Source organism: Lynx rufus, unplaced genomic scaffold (genome assembly GCF_022079265.1).
Source record: "Lynx rufus isolate CCGP_SWC_20201006 ecotype Redwood Valley unplaced genomic scaffold, mLynRuf1.p SCAF_7, whole genome shotgun sequence".
NCBI classification, from domain to species: Eukaryota; Metazoa; Chordata; class Mammalia; order Carnivora; family Felidae; genus Lynx; species Lynx rufus.
Genome location: NW_025814889.1, coordinates 973,078 through 994,978, shown reverse-complemented (window position 1 = coordinate 994,978; position 21,901 = coordinate 973,078). Strand labels below are relative to the sequence as shown.

General features: G+C 44.2%; 1 protein-coding gene across 4 annotated transcripts; it reads left to right on the top strand.

Moving 5' to 3' along the window:
- The first annotated feature begins 3,961 nt into the window (after positions 1-3,961).
- Positions 3,962-7,603, top strand: IDI1 (isopentenyl-diphosphate delta isomerase 1). Of its 4 annotated transcripts, none has more exons than XM_047066942.1 (5): positions 3,962-4,347; positions 4,716-4,888; positions 5,268-5,360; positions 6,003-6,133; positions 6,888-7,603. In XM_047066942.1, the coding sequence occupies exons 1-5, from the start codon at positions 4,217-4,219 to the stop codon at positions 7,203-7,205; spliced, it is 846 nt and encodes a 281-aa protein (XP_046922898.1). In that variant the 5' UTR covers positions 3,962-4,216; the 3' UTR covers positions 7,206-7,603. The 4 variants fall into 4 exon arrangements, with proteins under 4 accessions (XP_046922898.1, XP_046922899.1, XP_046922902.1 ...); XM_047066946.1 differs by lacking the exon at positions 3,962-4,347 and adding an exon at positions 4,354-4,458; XM_047066944.1 differs by lacking the exon at positions 3,962-4,347 and adding an exon at positions 4,378-4,468.
- Positions 7,604-21,901: the final 14,298 nt, after the last annotated feature.

The following is a 21,901-nucleotide window of genomic DNA, read 5'->3' as shown; positions in this document are numbered from 1 at the left end:
AAAAAGCAGAACTTAGAACCAAACAACCATATGATCTGAATAGATAGGCCTAAACATTTCCAATGTAATATGGGCTCCCTTTGTTGCAGAATTTTGAATTCTGCATCTCTTCGTGTCTATCAAGCTTATATGTAAAGATTTCCTGATAGGGACATGATTGCCCCCAGTATGATGTCATTTCTTTGCATAACTTGACATCTTCAAAGTTAAAGTGATGGAATGCAAATACTGTGGTATGTTAGTAAGTCTGGAGTGTTTGGTCACATCATTCATCGCGTTATAAAAGGGAGCCAAAAAAAAAAAAAAAAAAAGTACATCATCTCTGAACTTCAGTTTCTTCATACAAGTAAGGATAACATCCTGTAGACTTTCTTAAGGATAAAGTGAAGTAATGGACATAAAAAGCACATAGCAGGGTGTCTAATGCAAATCTCCACTAGAAGGGAACATAAAGACCATCTAACCTTCAATCACAGATAAAGGTGAGAAGGCCAGAGGTTCTAGTACAGCGTTACTCAGCAGCAAGCAGCGAAGCCCAGGTAGGGACTGAGGTCGTCCAAGATCAGGGGGCTTCCAATGCACCTGCAGTTGTCATTCAGTGGGCCATGGACTCCTGTGCCTCCCCAAACCCTTCCAGGCTCCATTAGGGCACGATGAATTTCAGCCTCGTACTAGGATGTGAATTGCCTTTTTCACCCTCATGCTCTCCTGAGCACACAGCAGAGTTTTCCTAGAGACTATATGATGTGTGGTGACATCATTCTCTAAGGCTAATGGAATGTGTGCTTGTGCATTATTATGTCTGCTAGGACTTTCTAAGGTAGTAGACGTAGGGCTATGGTTCTCAAAGTGTGGCTCACGGATCCCCGGGGATTTCCAAGACTTTTAAGAAGTCACAGACTTCTTATTTTCATAATAATACTAAAAGTTACTTACCATTTACCAGTCACAGACTTATTATTATTTTCATAATAACACTAAAAGTTATTTGCCATTTTCACTGTGTTGATATTTACACTGATGGTGCAAAAGCAAGCTTTGGGGGAAGGATGGGAGATAAAACTAGTACCTTGTCACTTACCAAGACCACGCCACCAAACAGTACTAGTAGTCCCTGTATTCTTCATCACCATGCACATGCAGTAAAAAAACAATTGCACTTACCAATGTCCTTGATGAAGCAGTAAAAAATATTAATTTTAATAATCTGAACTCTTCAGTATTTATCTAATACTCTATGTAACAAAACAGGGAGTACACATAAAGCACTTTTCTACATCCTGAATTACAAATAGTTGCCTTGAGGAAAAGCTTCTCTGAGAATGGGTTGCAGGCTGAACTTTTTTCATAGAACCCTATTTTTACCGGGAAGAATGAGTAACATTAAGGTTACTAAAGCCAGGGTATTTGGCAGACATTTTGTTTCCATTTTTTTTTTAATTTTTTTACTCTTTATTTATTTTTGAGAGAGAGAGAGAGAGAGGGCACAAGTAGGGGAGGAACAGAGAGAGAGGGAGACACAGAATCCAAAGCAGGTTCCAGGCCCTGAGTTGTCAGCACAGAGCCCAACGCGGGGTTTGAACTCAGGAACTGCGAGCTCATGACCTGAGCTGCAGTCAGATGCTTAACCAACTGAGCCACCCAGGTGCCCCCTCTGCAGACATTTTCTAAAAAAAAAAACAACAAAACAAAACAAAACTAAGTGAACTTGTCACTACAAAGAAAATAACTGATAATATTTTTTTTTGCCAAAAACAGATTTGAATAATCATGCTAAAATTCAACTTAAAAAAAAAAAATGTATCTGCCACCAAGGGCTTGACAGCTTCCCAATGCTTAGACTTTTCTGATGAAATTGGTGATGATATTAACAAAGGTGATTGGTATGGAATAATGAAATGTGTCAACATTTGTAAGATCTGCTTAATTCAGTGAAGCAACATTTTCCAAGTGGCCCGATATTACAAAATTATGCATGGGAAAATACACATTCAAGTTTCAGTCAAAAGCAACAGTGTTAATGTAGCAGAATATAAAATGTTCACTAATGTGGTTTCAGATTCCAAAGAACAAATATCCTTTAAAAAACCACTACTTGTGGTGTTTTGGTGTATTATCAAAAAAGAACAACCATGATCATCTGAAAAGGTTAATAAAATACTTCCCAATTTTCCAGCATTATCTGTGTGAGGCAAGATTTTCTTTATATACTTCAGCCAATGCAATATGTAACAGCTGTCTCCTATTGTCAGACATCAAAGAGATTTGCAAAAATGTAAACAAAATCTCCCACAAACCTCTTCTGACATTTTTGTTTGGAAAACATAATTATTTTTCATTAAAATGTTATTTGTCTGTATGTGTTATATTTGTCATTAAGTGAATTAACAAATATTTAAATGAATTAAATATTTTAATGTATGTTTTAATATTTCTACTATAGTAAATACGGATAGATACAAACAGTAAGGGAAAGCTCTTTAAGTTTCTCAGTAAATTTTAAGACTATAAAAGGTCCTGAGACCAAAAAGTTTAAGGACTCCTGCACTGCAATTTGCTTAGCAGTAATTATTTCATTAAAAATCTTTCCGTATTTCAATAAAAATTTTTTAAATTTCACAGGCAGAGAGGAAGGAACCTCAGCTACGTAGACGTTTTATAATTATTTTAAAATGGAAAATAATTTCACATGTAATCTGAATTATGATACTCCTGGGGTGCCTGGGTGGCTCAGCCTGTTGAGTATCTGGTTCTTGATTTTGGCTCAGGTCATGAACCCAGGGTCGTGGAATCGAGCCGCGCCTTGTGCTCTGCACTGAGCATGGAGCCTGCTTCATATTTTCTCTTGCCCCTGCCCCTCTCCCTTGTGCACTCTAATAGTTTTTTAATACTCCTAATATATGACATTCTTTATTCAATTTGAGTAAGTGAATGATTGTCACCTGATGGCAAATTTGGTCATTTTAATAATTTAAAAATTTCAACAGATAAAATTTTAACAGTTAACACATCAACAGATTTTACCATTGAATGGCAAATTAACCCTATCCAAGTGCAGAATGTCCCTTAACCTGCCTTGACCTCATCAACTTTGCTAAATGACCTTTCTTGGGGAAAGAAACACTTGAGAATGTATAGAAATTCCTCATTGGAGACAAACCCTTCAAAGACAGCAATAAGGTATGTGTGTAGGTGGGGGTGTATATAGCGTGGCGTGTGTGGTGTGGGTGTGATGTGCGTGGGGGGATGTGGAGTCTGGCAGTGTGATATGGAGGGGGTGTGGTGTAAGTAGTGGGGTGGGGTGTTGGGTGTGGGGGGGGGTCTGTGGGGTGTGATGTGGGGGGGAATGTGTGGGGGTGAGGGCAGGGGGGGTGTGGGCGTAGGCTGGGTGTGATTTGAGGGGGTGTTGGGGGTGTGGGTTGTGACAGGGGAGCAATGGGGTGTGATGTGGGGGGATGCATGGGGATGAGGGCACGTGGGGTGTGCGTGCAGGCTGGGTGTGACTTGGGGGCTGTTGGGGGTGTGGCTGGGGGGACTGTGTGGGAATGAGGGCACAGGGGTGTGGGTATGATTTGGGGGCTTGATGGGCGTGTGACATGCGGGGGCTGTGCGGTGAGATATGGGGGGGGAATGTGTGGGGATGAGGACACGTGGGGTGTGGGTGTGATTCGGCTGATGTTGGGGGTGTGGGGTGTGACATGGGGGGGGTGTCTGGGTGTGATTTCGGGGGTGTGGGGACGTCGGGGGTGGGTGTGCCGCGCAGCCTGCCGGACGAAAACACCAACAGGGACGTGGCGTCGGTCCCCATTCCCGCGGAAACCTTCCACCCTTGCTCTGGCCGGTCCTCGGCAAGCAGGACGTCCCACCCGCGGAAGCCGTCCGAAGTCTCGGCCCCGGAGGTCAGGTGACTGCGCAGAAGTAGGCGCACAGACGTCACGACGTCTCAGAGGGCGAACGTGCGGGGACCCCTGACTTCTAGGGGCCCCTGACGCAGCGCCCGGGGCGCGCCGACTGGCTGATGCGGTCGGGGCCACTCGCCCAGCCGTCCATCTCGGGGCACCGCCGTTAAAACTGCCCCGCAGCACAGCGGGCTCCTCACAGCGGCCGTCGGAGAGCGCCGGCAGCATTGGAACCAGGTCACCCGGCCAGAGGCCCTGCACGCGCCATCGCGCGACCCTGACGTCTGGCGCAGCCGGCGCGCGATTGGCTGGCGAGCATGTGGCGTGCCCTGGCGCGAGCGCTGATGGTTGGGCGCCCGGCGCCGAGGGGCGGGCCCCAGCTCTGGGGGCGGAGCCTGCGGGAGAGGAGCCAGGCAGAGCGAGCTTTCCCCGGCAGCCGCTGTCGGAGGTAGGCGGACGGAGGTCTTGTGGGGTCCGGGGACCGAGGGGGACCGCGCCGCCCCGTCGCGCTACGTTCTCCGCGCGAAGCCGCTCCCGCTCTTCCTGGGGACTTTCCGTGGCGAGTAAAAGTTGAGGGAAGGCCCGGGAGCCGCCCGTCCAGCAGGGGCTGCGGAAGGCTGACCAGTGGGGCCCGGAGAGGGGGAGGAGGGCCGGGACCCCCCGGGGGGAGGGGAGGGGAGCCCCGGAAGTGCGGAGGGGAGCACGATCGCGAGCCCCCTTGGAGGGGGAAGGCCCGCCGCGCGCCGTCGGCGGGGCCACGAGCCGCTCCGGGGACGTGGACTGACGGCAGGGGTCGGTGACCTGTGTTTGCGCCAGGGTCGCGGGCCAGGTCCGACGGACCGCCACCATGCCCGAGATAGACACCGACGGCCTGGACGAGCAGCAGGTGCAGCTGCTGGCGGAGATGTGCATCCTCATCGATGAGAATGACAATAAGATTGGGGCCGACACCAAGAAGAACTGTCACCTGAATGAGAACATAGAGAAAGGTGCTGTGTCCCAGCGCCCTCCCCTCGGTCAGGCTGGCCCACGCGGCTCTCCGGGTCCGGACGTGTGGTTTCTAACCCTGTCGCGCGCCACCTGTGGTCTGGCCGCAGGGGAGCACCTGTCTCCCCCCGCTGTCACACAGCCCCGGGCCCCCCGAGCTCAGTGTCCCCGACCAGGAGCGTGGCCAGATCTGGCCACCTGCTCGCCTTCTCCTTCCCGTGGTGGCTGGGATGTCATAGTCGTGCGAACTCACTAAATAGCAGGAGACTATGGAAAAAAGCAAAAGTGGAGCAAGTTCCTAGTATTCCGGATCCCAAGCTGAGAATGGGGCGAATGACCGGTATTTTCAAACTAAATTAATTGCTTCTCTTTGGCTTTCAGGATTATTGCATCGAGCTTTTAGTGTCTTCTTGTTCAACACTGAAAATAAGCTTCTGTTACAACAAAGATCAGATGCTAAAATCACCTTTCCAGGTGCCTGTGCTTTTAATAAAGTACAGTATTTTCTTGGGAACTGTCACTTGACTCTGTCACTCAGAATTTTTGGGAACCTGGGTCAAAGGGAAACCCTGTGAAAGACTTAACTTCATATTTTGCATAAAAGAAGCTTATGTATTGACTGCAACCTAATAAAAATAAAGATAAAAATTGTTATATATATGTATGTATATTCATATACATCTTTTAATATTTTTTAAAGTTTGAGAGAATGTGCATGTGGGGGAGGGGCAGAGAGAGAGGGAGAGAGAGAATCCCAAGCGGGCTCCAAGTTGTCAGCGTGGACTCCATCTCACAAATGGTCAGGTCATGACCTGAGCTGAAATCAAGAGTTGGATGCTTAACTGAGCGACCCAGGCACCCCTTAGTATATATTTTTATTATATGTATTTTAAGTTTGTATTTATACACTTTGATCTTTCTGGTTAAGAAGACATTAATAAAGAACTTACCTAAACATGTCTGTTTCACAAAATGATTGCTGATAGCTCATGATAACTTATTTAGAAAATCTCAGCCACTTAATTTTCTGTTGTTTTTAAAACTCTTATAAATTTTCTTCATCTTTTAGATTTACTTGGAAGAAAGTTAACCTACATCTATGTTAACATGTTCCAGGTTATTTTACCAATACTTGTTGTAGTCATCCATTAAGTAATCCAGGAGAGCTCGAAGAAAATGATGCAATTGGAGTAAGGCGAGCAGCACAGAGGCGTTTAAAGGCTGAATTAGGGATCCCCATGGAAGAGGTAACCAATTTTACTGCACTACCATACAAGCTGAAATCTTGTTTAGAAAATTGAAATACGTTAAAACATTTTTAATAAAGTTTTAAATTTAAGGTAGTTCTCTGCTTTGTGAACTTGTGAGTTACTGGCCCCAGAAAGCACCTTCATTACAAATTATTTAAATTTTGATTTCCTCATATTCCTTGTCAGAATTTAGCTCAGTGCTGAAGTACATTCATCCGTTAACCAGTATGTAAAGTTTATGAATGGAGTCACCTGGGTGGCTCAGTGGGTTAAGTATCTGGCTCTTGATTTGGTCTCAGTACATGACCTTGCAGTTGGTCAGTTTGAGTCCCGAATCGGGTTCCACGCTGACAGCTCAAAGCCCGCTTGGGATTCTCTCTCTGCTCCTCCCCCACTTGCATGCACTCTCTTCTTTCAGAATAAATAAAGTTAAAAAAAAAAAATAAAGTTGGCTACTTTTATAACGGATGAGTTCAAAGATAATTGGTTTCTTATGGAAATACTCAGGAATATGAACTACAAATCTGATTCTGTAAATTGAAATAATCTTTTTCTTTCCTGGAATTGTCACCTTTAAATAAGACCTGAGTAAATAAAGTATATCTCATCCAGTTAAAATGGTACTTTTTTCCCCAAGAAGTATTATTAAGGTGTGAAGGAGAATGTCACACATCTGGTTTGAGTGACTGTGCCTTTTTTTTTAAATATAATTATTTCAATAAAATCAACTGTTATTTTATTTTCATCCTAGGTTCCTCCAGAAGAAATTAATTATCTAACACGAATTCACTACAAGGCTCAATCAGATGGTATCTGGGGGGAACATGAAATTGATTACATTTTGTTTGTGAAGAAGAATGTAACTTTGAATCCAGATCCCAATGAGATTAAGAGCTATTGTTATGTGACAAAGGAAGAGCTAAAAGAACTTCTGAAAAAAGCAGCCAGTGGTGAAATTAAGATAACTCCATGGTTTCAAATTGTTGCGGAGGCTTTCCTCTTTAAGTGGTGGGATAACTTAAATCATTTGAGTCAGTTTGTTGACCATGACAAAATACACCGAATGTGAATTTCAGGTGGAGGTGAAGGGTTAGTAAAATACTGAAAAATTTCTCTACTTTGTAAACTTAACAAGATTTTTTAAAATTTGGTTCCCCGTAAGAACTCTCACTTGGAACACTGATACTTTACAATCAGTATTTGTGTGGAAAAATACAACCAACTTTTTGATTTTATATTACATCCCCCATATGTGTGCATTGCTATTTGTAAAAGACATTTATGAGAGGCTATCGTAAAAAAAGGGCAAATTAACTTGTCTAATCACAGTGCTAACATACTCGAACAAATAAATGAAGCTCTTCAGTTTTCTTATGTTGTGATAAACATTGTCAGCACACTTGAGAGCACTTTGCTCTTTGCCAAATGCATTATAAATCATTAAATTTTTACCATAGTCTGGAAAAATGTACAGTGGGAACTCTTTGCTTAGCTACTTCAAAACAGTCCAAGTTAACATTCTGTGTGAGCAGATTTAACTAGTAGAGCAGGTTCAAGGGAAATAAAATGGTATATGTCCTGATTTTTGTCACTCTAAGTTGATTTTAGGGATTAATCATTCTGAAAGTATTTTGATACTTAAAGTTGAACATTGCTTTTGGTAATGATATTGGTTACAACTATGCTTTCAGATGAAATCCTGCCATTTGCAGGAACATGGATGGAACTGGAAGGTATTATGCTGAGTGAAATAAGTCAGAGGACAGATAAATGTTTTCACTCATACGTAGAACTTGAGAAACTTAACAGAAGACCATGGGGGAAGGGAAGGGGGAGGGAAGGGGCAAACCACAAGAGGCTCTTAAATACAGAGAACAAACTAAGGGTGGATGCAGGGGGTGGGGGGTTGTGGATGGGTGATGGGCAGTGAGGAGGGCACTTGTTGGGATGAGCATTGGGTGCTGTATGTAAGCCAATTTGACAAATTATATTAATAAAAATTTTTTTAAAGTGTGCTTTCAGAATTACAGTGGACAGGGTTGCAGGTACCCCTGCAATTAGTCAAGCATACAACTCTCGATCTCAGAGTCATAAGTTCAAGGCCCACATTGGAAGTAGACTTTGTAGAATTGGAGTGGACAGGCTCTCTGTAAAGGAGAAATTGGGTCAGATCAGACATCCTATACTCGAAGACATCCTGTACTCTACAGGATATCTTTGACACTTGACATTTGGGTTGGATAATTCTTCGTTGTGAGGGTTCATCCTGTGTGTCAAAGGATGTTTAGCAGCATCCCTGGGTTCTACCCACTAAAAGCTATTAACACCCCTGCCCGTGACAGTCACAATGACACCAGATGCCACTGTCTCCTGGAGGACAGTTTCCCCCAGTTGAAAGCCACTGTTCTACAGAGTCAGGCCATATTGTAGAGGGAAAAAAATTCATAGACTAATGTCCATGTTAAATAGATTTGGGTTATAGAATATGTATAAATTAATATTAAATTGTACTTTAATGCACTTTCTAAAACTCTTGCCATAGATTTCTCAGATTTGGTATCCTAAGACAGCTGTCTTATCAAATGCTGTGTAATAATAAATAATGAAAAAGATGAAAAATTATTAAAGTTAAATATATATTTTTTAATATTTATTTATTTTTGAGAGAGAGCGAGCGAGCAAGTTGGGGAGAAACAGAGAGAGAGGGAGACACAGAATCTGAAGCAGGCTCCAGGCTCCAAGTTGTCAGCACAGAGCCCAACATGGGGTTCGAACCCACGAACCGTGAGATCATGACCTGACACAACCAACTGAGCTACCCAGGTGCCCCACAAAGCTAAATATTTTATAAATTCAGTAGAAAAATCCATTTTGTGTTAACCCTGAACAGTTAACTTAAAACTTCAGGCAAGGGGCGCCTGGGTGGCGCAGTCGGTTAAGCGTCCGACTTCAGCCAGGTCACGATCTCGCGGTCCGTGAGTTCGAGCCCCGCATCGGGCTCTGGGCTGATGGCTCGGAGCCTGGAGCCTGTTTCCGATTCTGTGTCTCCCTCTCTCTCTGCCCCTACCCCGTTCATGCTCTCTCTCTCTCTGTCCCAAAAAAAATAAACAAACGTTGAAAAAAAAAAAATTAAAAAAAAAAAAACTTCAGGCAAGACCATGTGGCAAGTATTAACTTTATTGAAAAACAAAAAGAATTACATTTTGATATTGTTGTCTGGTTGGTTAAAATTTTTTTTTTAATTTTTTTTTTCAACGTTTATTTATTTTTGCGACAGAGAGAGACAGAGCATGAACGGGGGAGGGGCAGAGAGAGAGGGAGACGCAGAATCGGAAACAGGCTCCAGGCTCCGAGCCATCAGCCCAGAGCCCGACGCGGGGCTCGAACTCACGGACCGCGAGATCGCGACCTGGCTGAAGTCGGACGCTCAACCGACTGCGCCACCCAGGCGCCCCTGGTTGGTTAAAATTTTAATGCCATAATAGATTAACCCACTTAGGTAGCTTAAATATGATAAATGTCATATAGCTTCAAAATGCATTTATGATTTCTAGTTCTTTAGTTCTCTGGCAAGTTTTAGGCTGCCAGCCATGGGTGAGTAACTCAGTAGCTACAGTGGCTCGTGATGGCTGTATTGGACAGTAGATCTGAACATTCTGTAAATGCTCAACAAGTGGTAGACATTGCTGCTGTTCTCTGAAACACGTAAGTATGAATGTTCTTTGACCTGATGGACTCCTTACAACTCTCAGCTTTTTAAAGCCAATGAAACTTAAATTTAAAAAAACATTTGTAAGAAGTTTTCATTTATCTATTTTGAGAGAGAGAAAACATGAGCAGGGAAGGGGCAGAGAGAGGGAGAGAGAATCCCAAGCAGGCTCTGCACTGTCAGCACAGCCCAACACAGGGTTCAACCTCACGGACCGCAAGATCATGACCTGACCCGAAGTCACATGCTCAACCGACTGAGCCAGCTGCCCTGAGACATTTTTAAATTTTTATCCTAAACTTTAAAGTCCACAGTCTCCAAAATATATAACCGACAGCCCCTTTAAGGGTCAGAAGTAGTCTTCTATAAAATTGATTGTTCTGCCCTCAAACCTATATTGGCAAGAGAACAAGAGCAAAAAACGAGACACTAGGGTGGGAGCACGTGTTATTCTCCTGCTTGGTCCCCACAGAGTGGACAGGCACAGATGACAAGTCACGTGGCTTTGGGAGCTCAGAGGCCTGTCAGCAAGTCCCTGGGCTGCACCTCACATAATTCTCAGGGGGAAACTGTCCTCCCGTCTGCTCTCAAGAGCACACTTGCTGGACAGTTTCATTCCAATCTGGGGGACCTTCCCAGGGAATGGGGGGCCCATGGGGTGTTTGTAGTATTTCAGAGCACCTCTTCCCCACTCTTCAGCTGGATCCTTCCTGGACTTCTCTCCAAACTTTCACCGAGTGAACTTGAGACTGGATTTGTGTGCATTTAAATATACAAAGAACTATGTTTTGCATACTTACCTTTAATCCACATGCTTTAGACTCCCAAATTTAAATCTCCATGGAATTCTATTTCGTACTGAGATGGCCCGCCGTCTCTGTGACAATTCTATGTATTTATTTTAAAGATTTTAAGTAAGACGGTCCTGGACTGCGTCCTGACTGGCCTGGTTCTGCTCTTGCCTCCTGATACCTGTTCCCAACACAGCAGCCAGGGAGTGTGCCCTTTGACACTTGCTCGGCATGCAGCAGAGGAAACCCGTCAGTGGTTGCCCCCCACCCCGCCCATGACATGCCTGGCACCACTGTTCTCACAACTCCCCTTGCAGCCAGCTCTGCGCAGGCCCTGAGGCCCTCTCGCTGCTCCTGCTCTCACTTAACATCTTTAAACAACTTCTTCCTGAGAAAATTTGTTTCCAGACATATCCATGACTCACGATTGTTCAAAACCACTCAATATTGGCCACATCAGTGATGCCTAATCTGACCATTACCCTCCTTGCCTGGTTTTTCTATCACTTACCACCCTGTAATATACAGCATGTAATTTACTTGTCCACCAGGGATGTGAGTTCTGTGACGGCAGGGGCTTATTATTTCTTCCAACTATTTTCAAATTTCAAACCTACTGAAAAATTGCAAGGACAATATAACAAGTCCCCATATACCCTTGACAGATTTGTCAACTGTGAAGTTTGCCACACGCATGTGTGCTGAAACACTTACAATTTATCATAGATAAGATATCACAGAGGGGCAGAGAGAGGAGATAGAATCCAAAGCAGGCTCTGCGTCATCAGCACAGAACCTGACGTGGGGCTCAAACCCACGAATCATGAGATCGTGACCCAAGCCGAAACCAAGAGTCGGATGCTTAACTAGTTAACTGAGCCACCCAGGCACCCCTAGGTTTATTTATTTTGAGAGAGAGAAAGAGGGCATGCATGCATGGGGGCGGGGCAGAGAGATAGGGAGAGAGAGAATCCCAAGCAGGCTCCATGCGGTCAATGCAGACCCACGCACTGACTCACAAACCTCGAGATCATGACCTGAGCCGAAACGAAGAGTGACACACTTAACCAATGGAGCCACCCAGGGGCACCTTTGATTTGTTTTTAAATTGAGAGGCCAGGGACACCTGGGTGGTTCTGTCAGTTAAGCGACTGACTTTGGCTCAGGTTATGATCTCATGGTTTGTGGATTCAAGCTCCGCATCAAGCTCTGTGCTGACAGCTCAGCGCCTTGAGCCTGCTTCAGATTCTGTGTCTCCCTGTCTGCCCTTCCCCTGCTCATGCTGTGTCTCTCAAAATAAACAAACATTTAAAAAAAAAAAACAAAAAAAACCCCTGATCTGGTTGTCTTTAAAAAAAGAGGCCATATTAATGTATATGGGGTGCGTTTCTTTTTAAATTGTTAAACTAGAGGTGATTTTATTTAATCTGGGAAATAATTTGCCTTAAAGGCCTCCTGATCTGGATAGAGTTCAACTACGTATAAATTCAGATGGAGAAATGTGGGATCTAATGTGGAGGCTAACTTTATTAACATTAGAGTTTTGTAAGGATATATATATAATCCTAATTTCTAGAGTAACAAGTACACTTTGTATTACTTTCAAATCAGCAGAGGGACTAATGTAAGATACAAAATATTTCAAAAGAAGGCAAGCAGGACAGCGATAAATATATACAAGGACAAATTAAAAGCACAAAATAAGAGTGCTTTTAAAATCAAGTCTGTCAGGGGCGCCTGGGTGGCGCAGTCGGTTAAGCGTCCGACTTCAGCCAGGTCACGGTCTCGCGGTCCGTGGGTTCGAGCCCCGCGTCGGGCTCTGGGCTGATGGCTCAGAGCCTGGAGCCTGTTTCCGATTCTGTGTCCTCCTCTCTCTCTGCCCCTCCCCCGTTCATGCTCTGTCTCTCTCTGTCCCAAAAATAAATAAAAAAAAAACATTGAAAAAAAAATTAAAAAAAAAAATCAAGTCTGTCAGGGGCGCCTGGGTGGCGCAGTCGGTTAAGCGTCCGACTTCAGCCAGGTCACGATCTCGCGGTCCATGAGTTCGAGCCCCGCGTTGGGCTCTGGGCTGATGGCTCAGAGCCTGGAGCCTGTTTCGGATTCTGTGTCTCCCTCTCTCTCTGCCCCTCCCCCGTTCATGCTCTGTCTCTCTCTGTCCCAAAAATAAATAAACGTTGAAAAAAAAAAAATTTAAAAAAAAAATCAAGTCTGTCAAATATATGACAACTTCTAAGATTTACTCTCTTAGCAACTTTCAAACCTACAATACAGCATTACTAGCAATGGTCACCATGTTGTCCATGGCATCCCCAGGATATCACCCACACCACACCCTCTGCCTCTGGCAACCACCGATCTGTTCTTGGTATCTATGAGCGTGGTGTTTATTTAGAGTCCACAGATAAGTGAGATCACACAGTATTTGTCTTTCTCTGTGTGGCTTTTTTAAAACTTAGCCCAATGTCCTCAAGTTCTGTCCAGGTTGTTGCAAATTGTATTCTTTTTTAATATCTGAGTAATATTCCATTTCATGTGTGTGTATTTATACACACACACACACACATATACATACTGTCAGCAGAGCCCAACATGGGGCTCAATCTCACAACCATGAGATCATGACCTGAGTTGAAATCAAGAGTCGGACACTTAACTGACTGAGCCCCCAGGGACCCCGGAACAGCGTGTTCTTTTTAAAAATGCACTCTGAGGGGCGCCTGGGTGGCGCAGTCGGTTAAGCGTCCGACTTCAGCCAGGTCACGATCTCGCGGTCCGTGAGTTCGAGCCCCGCGTCGGGCTCTGTGCTGACGGCTCAGAGCCTGGAGCCTGTTTCCGATTCTGTGTCTCCCTCTCTCTCTGCCCCTCCCCCGTTCATGCTCTGTCTCTCTCTGTCCCAAAAATAAATAAACATTGAAAAAAAAAATGCACTCTGAGATTCTCTTCTTCTCTGACATTCTGTAATATTGCACAAAGGGGTTTAATGGCATTATCAGCTATAATGGAGTATTAAATATATGTCATCCAGCATTAAAATCCAAGCCTGTGATTTCTATTTTTGTTTTAAGTTTATTTATTTTGAGCGGTGGGGAGGGGCAGAGAAAGAGAGAGAAAATCCCAAGCAGGCTTGACACCAGCAGCACAGAGCCTGATGTGGGGCTCAATCCCACAAACCATGAGATCACGACCTGAGCCCAAACCAAGAGTCAGATGCTTAATTGATTGAGCCACGCAGGCACCCCTATCATTTCTATTCTTAATTTTACACTGAGCTGTGAGGCAAGTATACATTTCACCACCCTCCTTGGTGGATTAAGGGAAGGCTGCGTGTGGTTTTCTTAACCAGCCAGTTATTTCAGTATTTGGAAAAGTCCTCACTCAGAGAATACAAGCAGGTGCAGGCATGCCTGCACACTCACACTGAAGCCGCCATATACGGAGGGGCTCCAGGAGCTACTCAGCTCCCCCGCCAGGTTTCAAAGAGAACACGGTGCTTCTGTGGGTCTCTGTGACCCTGGATTTAAGGGTGGTGTTTCATGCCTTTCCTGTCCCTGCTTTAATGGTGTCCAAACCTTCTCCTTTAGACAAATGCCTTCTGGAGGCATTTGTACTGGGGGATCACTGGAATCTTTGATTCTGTAATTCCCACATATTTTCTAAAATCCTTTTTGGAATAAGGCAAGCTTAAAATTAAAGAGAACAAAACAAAAAAGGAGACCCAAACAGTGGTAATGATTCCTGAAGCCTGTTTTATCTTCACACTCCACTTGGGCACAGATGATGCTTTCCAGGGATTGCCAAAAGCCCGTGGAACAATGGAAATCAGAAATGTTGGTGTGCTGTAAGTTTTCCATCATAGCGAAGTGCAAATTATAACACGTTCACCCATTCCACGTCATAACTTGGGCCACTGGAAAGAACCTGGCTATGTGCCAGTAGTCACTCCTCAAGACTACGGCTAAGGATGGGTCCCCCCACGCATAAGGGGAAAAAAAACCAAGCAGAAGATTGGAGGCAACAGTGCCCAGCACCCCCGGGGACCCTGAAGAGCGCCTCGATCTGCCAGCCAGAACAGAAAGCCTCATGGTCCCCAGCAACGGGCAGATACTCACGAGTGTCCTGTCTTGGTGGAAGAGTTCGCCTGGATTTAGGACTGCTTGGTCTCACCCAACACATCCTGAAAGCAAGGCCTGAAATGATCCAGCTTTCCAAACAGTTCAGCTGCACCCCAGCTGGAGTCTAGGGGTAACTACATGCAATCCAATATCGAAGTCCCAGTCCTGCCTTTCCTGGTCTTCATTCCATGCTAATCCATGAGGTGAACAAATTCCACCACTGTCCTGGACTTGAGAAGATCAGCATGTATTTTGGCTTAACCTGCCAATGTGAGAATGTCTTAACTCACGCGGAACTCACACGGAACACACGCATGGCGCTGATGGCTGCACAAGCATGTGAATGTTCTTCGTGCCTCTGCACATACAATTGGAAACGGTGGGTTTTATGTGTATTTTACCACACACACAAAACAGAGGGTAAGAGGCTGAAACCCCAAGTTCTGAGAGCGTCAAGCAGAGAAAGGATCTTGAGGGTATGCTTTAAGTTAGGGTTAAGTTGTTAAATGAATAAGATTAAATTTCTTTTTGATAACTGTGGGAGAAGACTGAGGCAGAGGTTGGAACAGGGACAGAAGTTCAGCACAAATAAAGGTAATGTCAGATTTTCTAGGCGAGGGCAGAGTTCCCAAGTAGGCAGCCTGCAGCCAGCATGGAGGGTGCTTATAGGAGCCAGGGACAGGAACCGTGTCACCCAGACAACCAGACTCGCAGGTGTGCAGCTGGCTGGGCGGGGGACTCAGGCTCCCTCCCGAGAGGCAGGGGCTTGGGCCCCAGGTGACCGCAGAGCGCTTCTCTGAGGCTGCAAGGCCTGGACCAGAGGGCCAATTCTCGCCCCGCCAGAGAAGGTCTTTGAAAATTGCAGCTGTGGTGAACCGCCCCTCTCCTTGGGCTGCCTCCAGATGGAGTGACTGTAATTTACTATCTCCATTCCTGTTGTCTTTCTCCAGATTTCCAGTTGTCTGTAGAACCCTTACTGCAACAGAGGAATCTCCCGGCACGCCACACGACCCCGTCCTTAAGGCTGCCTGGGCTTTTCTGCCCTGCTGGCATCCACGGCCACCTCCAGCCAGTCCCATACCCCTTTGATTGTTGTAGCCTTGCGGCAAGTTGTACACTCAACAAGTGTGAGTCCTCCACTTTTATTCTTTTTCAAGATTATCACGGCTATTCCTTGAGATTCCATATGAACTTTAGGATGGACTTTTTATTTCTATAAAAGCATGGCTGGGATTTTGGTAAGGGCTGCACTCAATCTGTCTACCACTGCGGGTGACATCATGTCCTCCGGCACAGGAACGCAAGAGGTCTTTCCAAGTTTGCCTTTGCATTTCTTTCGGCAATGTTTTATGCTTTTCTGTGTACACATCATTCACCTCCTCGGTTAATTCCTAAAAAAAAAATTTTATTTTTTTTCATGCTATTGTAAATGGAATTATTTTAATTTAGTTTCTGGGTTGTTCATTGTTAGTGTATAGAAACATAACTGATCCTGCAGGCGCCTGGGTGGTTCAGTCAGTTGACTGTCTGACTCTTGATTTTAGCTGAGGTCATGATCTTGTGATTTGTGAGATCAAGCCCTGCATCGGGCTCTGTGCTGACAGTGTGGAGCCTGCTTAGGATTCTCTGTTTCTCTGCCCCTCCTCTCTCTCTCAAAATAAACAAACATTAAAAGAAAACCTGATTTTTCAAAAATTTTTGTTTTGTTTTGAGAGAGAAAGTGGAGGAGGGGCAGAAAACGAGGAAGAGAGACAGAGAATCCCAAGCAGGCCCCGCACTGCCAGTGCAGAGCTCAACGTGGGTCTCGACCTCACAAACCATGAGATCATGACCTGAGCCAAAATCAAGAGTTGCATGTTTAACTGACTGAGCCACCCAGGCACCCCTAAAACATAACTGATTTCTGTAGTTTGATTTTATATCCTGCAATATTTGCTGAGGGTTTTTATTTTTTTGTGTGTGCAAAATACTTAGGGTTCCCTACATATAAAATTGTATTGTCGGTGAACAGAGAGGATTTAATTTTTCCTTCCCAATTTATATGCCTTTTTCTCGCCTACCTGCTTTGGCTAGGACTTCAGCACTGTTGAATAGGAGTGGCCAGAGAGGGTGTGCTTGCTTGTTCCTGATCTCAGAGAAAGTTTCAGTCTTTTGCGAGAGCACAATGTTGGCTGGGGTTTTCCAGAGATGGTGTTTATTACGCTGAAGTAGTTTCCTTTTATTCTTAGTTTTTTTGAGTGCTTTTATCATGAAAGGGTAATGAATTTTGTCAAATGCTCTTCCTGCATTGACTGAGAGGGTCATGTGGTTCTTGTCTTTCACCATGTTAATGGGCTACATCAGTCACTTCTGCAGGTGGACCCATCCTTGACTCTTAGGAACTTCATATGATCGTGCTGCATAATCCTTACAATGTGCTGGTCACCTTGCAATGTGGTTGGCTAGCCTTTTGTAGAGGACTTTTGTGTCAATATTCATGAGGAATATTGGTCTCCAGTTTTCTTGTGGTGTCTGTCTGGCCTTGATGTCAGGGCAATACTGGCCTCATGGAAAGAGTTAGGATGTATATCCTCCTCTTCATTTTGGGGGAAAAGTTTAAGGACTGGTGTTAGTTGTTCTTTTACATATTTGGTAGAATTCACCAGTGAAGACACCTGGTCCAGTGTTTTTCTTTGCTGGGAGTTTTTGCTTTTTTTTTTTTTTTAATTTTTTTTTCAACGTTTATTTATTTATTTTTGGGACAGAGAGAGAGACAGAGCATGAACGGGGGAGGGGCAGAGAGAGAGGGAGACACAGAATCGGAAACAGGCTCCAGGCTCTGAGCCATCAGCCCAGAGCCCGACGCGGGGCTCGAACTCACGGACCGCGAGATCGTGACCTGGCTGAAGTCGGACGCTCAACCGACTGCGCCACCCAGGCGCCCCGAGTTTTTGCTTTTTTAATGGTAAAACCCTTAAACATTAAATATACCATATTAATCCATTTTTAACTGTGTAATACCAGTTAAGTATATTCACATTGTTGTCCAACAAACCTCTAGAACCTTTACATCTTGCAAAACTGAAACTCTGTACCCAGTAAGCACTAATTTCTCCTCCTCCCCTGGTTACCACTCTTCAATTCCCTCTTGCTAGGATTTTGACTACTTTGGGTACTTCAAGGTGGACTCCAGGCATTTTGTCCTTTTGCAAATGGCTCCTCTCACTTGGCAGGGTCCTCATAGTCCATCCATACTTCACATGTGTTAGGGCTTCCTATCTTTTATAGGCTGCACAATACTCCTCTGTGTGCATTTGCTATTTCCTGTATCCATCCGTCCGTCCGTCCATCCATCCATCCATCCGTCCATCCATCCATCCACCCACGGACTTCTGCTTTCTGCTAGCGGCTACTGTAATTCTGCAAGAGACATGAGGTTGCATACGTCTTCGGGATCCTACTTCAAATTCCTTTGGGTTTATATCTAGAAGTGAGGTTGCTGGCTCATGATGATTCTAACTTTTGAGGAGCCTCCATACTGTTTTCCAGAGCGGTTGCACCAGTCTGCATTCCCACCAATGGTGCACAAGGGCTCCTTTCCTCCACAACCTTGCCAGCACCTGCTATTTCTCGGGTGTCTGTCCTAGTGGGAGTGAACTTGTCGTGGATTTCTCTATAGTACTGATTTTCTGCATCTTCTCATGTGCCTGGTTGGTTATTTGTGTATCTTCTTTGGATAGCTGTTCCAAGTTTTCTGCCTTTTTTGTTTGTTTATTTTTGAAAGAGAGCATGAGCCAGGAAGTAGAGAGAGTAGAACAGAGGATCTGAAGCAGGCTCCACAGTGACAGCAGAGAGCCCGATGCAGGGCTTGAACTCATGAACCATGAGCTCATGACCTGAGCCAAAGCTGGATGCTCAACTGACTGAGCCACCCAGGGGTCCCACCTTTTTTTTTTTCTTTTTTAAATCCAAGTTAGTTAACATACAGTGTAGTAACGATTTCAAGAATAGAATTTAGTGGTTCATCGCTAACATATGACAGCCAGTGCTCCTCCCAGCAAGTGCCCTCCTTAATACCCATCACCCCTTTAGTCCATCCCCCAACCCAGCACCCCACCAGCAACCCTGTTTGTTCTCTGTGTTTAAGAGTCTCTTATGGTTTGCCTTCCTGTTTTTACTTTTCCTTCCCTTCCCCTATGTTCATCTGTTTTGTTTTCTAAATTCCACACGAGTGAAATCACGTATCTGTCTTTCTCTGACTTGTTTTCCTTAGCATAATACACTCTAGTTCCATCCACGTTGTTGCAAATGGCAAGATTACATTCTTTTGATCGCCTAGTAGTATTCCATTGTGTGTGTACACACACACACACACACACACGTGTTTATCCATTCATCAGTTGATGCACATTTAGGCTCTTTCCATAATTTGACTATTGTTGATTATTCTGCTATAAACATTGGGGTGCACGTGCCTTTGAATCACCATTTTTGTATCCTTTGGACAAATTCCTAGTAGTGCAATTGCTGGGTTGTAGGGTAATTCTGTTTTTAACTTTTTGAGGAACCATCATACTGTTCTCCAGAATGGTGGCACTAGTTTGCATTCCCACCAGTAGGGCAAAAGAGTTCCCCTTTCTCCACATCCTCACCAACATCTGTTGTTGCTGGAGTTGTTAATTTTAGCCATTCTGTCAGGTATGAGGTGTATCTCCTTGTGGTTTTGATTTGTATTTCCCTGATGATGAGTGATGTCGAGCATCTTTTGGCCATCTGGATATCTTCTTTGGAAAAATGTCTATTCATGTCTTCTGCCCATTTCTTCACTGTTTTTTTGGGTGAGTTTGGTAAGTTCTTTACACATTTTGAATACTAACCCTTTATCTGATATGTCATTTGCAAATATCTTCTCCCATTCTGTTGGTTGCCTTTTAGTTTGTTGATTGTTTCCTTTCCTGTGTAGAAGCCTTTTATCTTGATGAGGTCCCAGTAGTTCATTTTTGTTTTTGTTTCCCTTGCCTCTGGAGACATGTCAAATAAGAAGTTGCTGCAGCCGAGGTCCTGTTTTCCCCTCTAGGAATTGGCTTCCTGTCTCACCTTTAGGTTTTTCATCCATTTTGAGTTTATTTTTGTATATGTTGTAAGAATGTGGTCCAGTTTCATTCTTCTGCACATTGCTGTCCAGTTTTCTTAACACCATTTGCTGAAGAAATGGTCTTTGTCCATTCGATTATCTTTCCTGCTTTGTCAAAGATTAGTTGGCCATATGTTTGTAGGTCCATTTCTGGGTTCTCTATTCTGTCCCATTGATCTAAGTGTCTGTTCTTGTGCCAGTACCATACTGTCTTGATGATTACAGCTTTTTAATACTTTTAAAGTCTGGAATTGTGATGCTTCCACCTTTGGTTTTCTTTTTCAGGATTGTTTTGGCTATTCGGGGTCTTTTCTGTTGCTATACAAATGTTAGAATTGCTTTTTCTACCTCTGTGAAGAATGGTGTTATTTTGATAGAGATTGCATTGAATATGTAGATTGCTTCGGGTAGTATGGACATTTTAACGATATTTGTTCTTCCAATCCATGAACATGGAATGTTTTCCCATTTTTTTGTGTCTTCTTCAATTTGTTTCATAAGTTTTCTATAGTTTTCAGTGTATAGACTTTTCACCTCTTTGGTTAGGTTTATTCCTAGGTATTTTATGGGTTTTGGTATACCTTTTTTTTCTTAAGTAGGCTCCATGCCCAGCATGGAGCTCAATGCAGGGCTTGAACTCAGGACCTGAGATCATGACCTGAGCCAAGATTAAAAGTCAGATACTTAACTGACTGAGCCACCCAGGCACCCCTTCTGCCCATTTTTTAATGAGATAGTTGTAGTTGGTTGTAGGAGTCTCTTAAATGTTCTGGATATTAATTTTATAAGATAAATACTTGCAAATGTTTTCTCCCATTTCCTAAAGCTATCTTTTCACTGTTATTTCCTTTGAAGCACAGAGATTTGACATCATCCCATCCATCTTTTTGTTTTTGTTACCTGCACTTTCCAGCTCCAGAATACTGGGGGCACCTTTTTCTTTTCTTTTTTTTTCTTTTTGCTGGTATTTCTATTTTGTTCATACTTCACTTTCCGGACTCTGTGCATGTTTTCCTTTAACTGAGTGTCTTTATGATGGTTGTTTTAAAGGTTTTGTCTGGAAAGTCCACCATCTCATCCTCCTAAGAGACAGCATTTTTTCCGTTAATGGGCCATATTCTACTTTCCTGCTTTTTTAAAGTATAACTTGTGATTTTGCTGACAACTGGACATTTGAATCTCATCATGTGGTCACTCTGGAAATCAGATACTCTCCCTTCACCAGAATGGCTGGATTTTTTTGATTGTTGTAAGGGTGTGCCAAGCCAGCCAGAGGTGAAAACTCGAGGTCGTCTCAGTTCTTCTGAGTACATGTCCTTCCCTGGGCAATTGTTCCAAATTCCCTTGAACATGCATTTGTTCTTCTAAGTCCTAATCCTTAAATGTTTGATCTACAAAAGAAGTACAGCAAGACAAATACAAAAGAAAAAGAAACAAGAACTGGCCTTTTAAACTCCCTGAAGCAGATTCAGGGGATGGGACTATAAGAATGGGAGTCTCTCCCTGTCTACACCTCCGCCACAAAAAGCAGCAATCCACAGTCTAAACCTAGAACCCCAATCTGTGGGGGACAAGGTTCTTAGCACCCACTTCGACACCCACAAGCAGCCACAGTGACTACCACAGGGCTGGGGTGGGGGATATGTGAACATTAAGCCATAAGGGCTAAAACGGACCAAAATTAACAGATTTGCCAGCCTAGTTCTTCCCTGCAAGACATGAGCCTCCAGAGAGACTTGACTTCCAGAACAGTTACCACAGGCAGATTCTCTGCGCCTCTGCGAAGAGATGGGCTCCTGGGGCCTCCCCAACAGCACATGCGTTTGTTTCTCCTAATGAGATCTTAACGAATCTTTTCAGCACACATAACACAAAAACCTTACTTTGTATCCCCAAAATGCAGCAGCTCTTAAGACACACCTGTGCTGTAAGAAGAAAATGTCATCACATTATGAAAGACAGAAGCCCGTCCCACACTGCAGTCACCAAGTGCTCTGCCCTGGGAGGCGCGCTCCCTGAGACTATGTGGGAAGTGGTGAC

What these genes read in the sequence shown, in the direction of transcription:
- IDI1 (XM_047066942.1), top strand. Translation starts at nt 4,217, where the DNA reads ATGTGGCGTGCCCTGGCGCGAGCGCTGATGGTTGGGCGCCCGGCGCCG. An exon ending in GAATGAGAACATAGAGAAAG is followed by an intron (nt 4,889 to 5,267) that starts GTGCTGTGTCCC and finishes TTTGGCTTTCAG; the next exon opens with GATTATTGCATCGAGCTTTT. An exon ending in TGCTAAAATCACCTTTCCAG is followed by an intron (nt 5,361 to 6,002) that starts GTGCCTGTGCTT and finishes AACATGTTCCAG; the next exon opens with GTTATTTTACCAATACTTGT.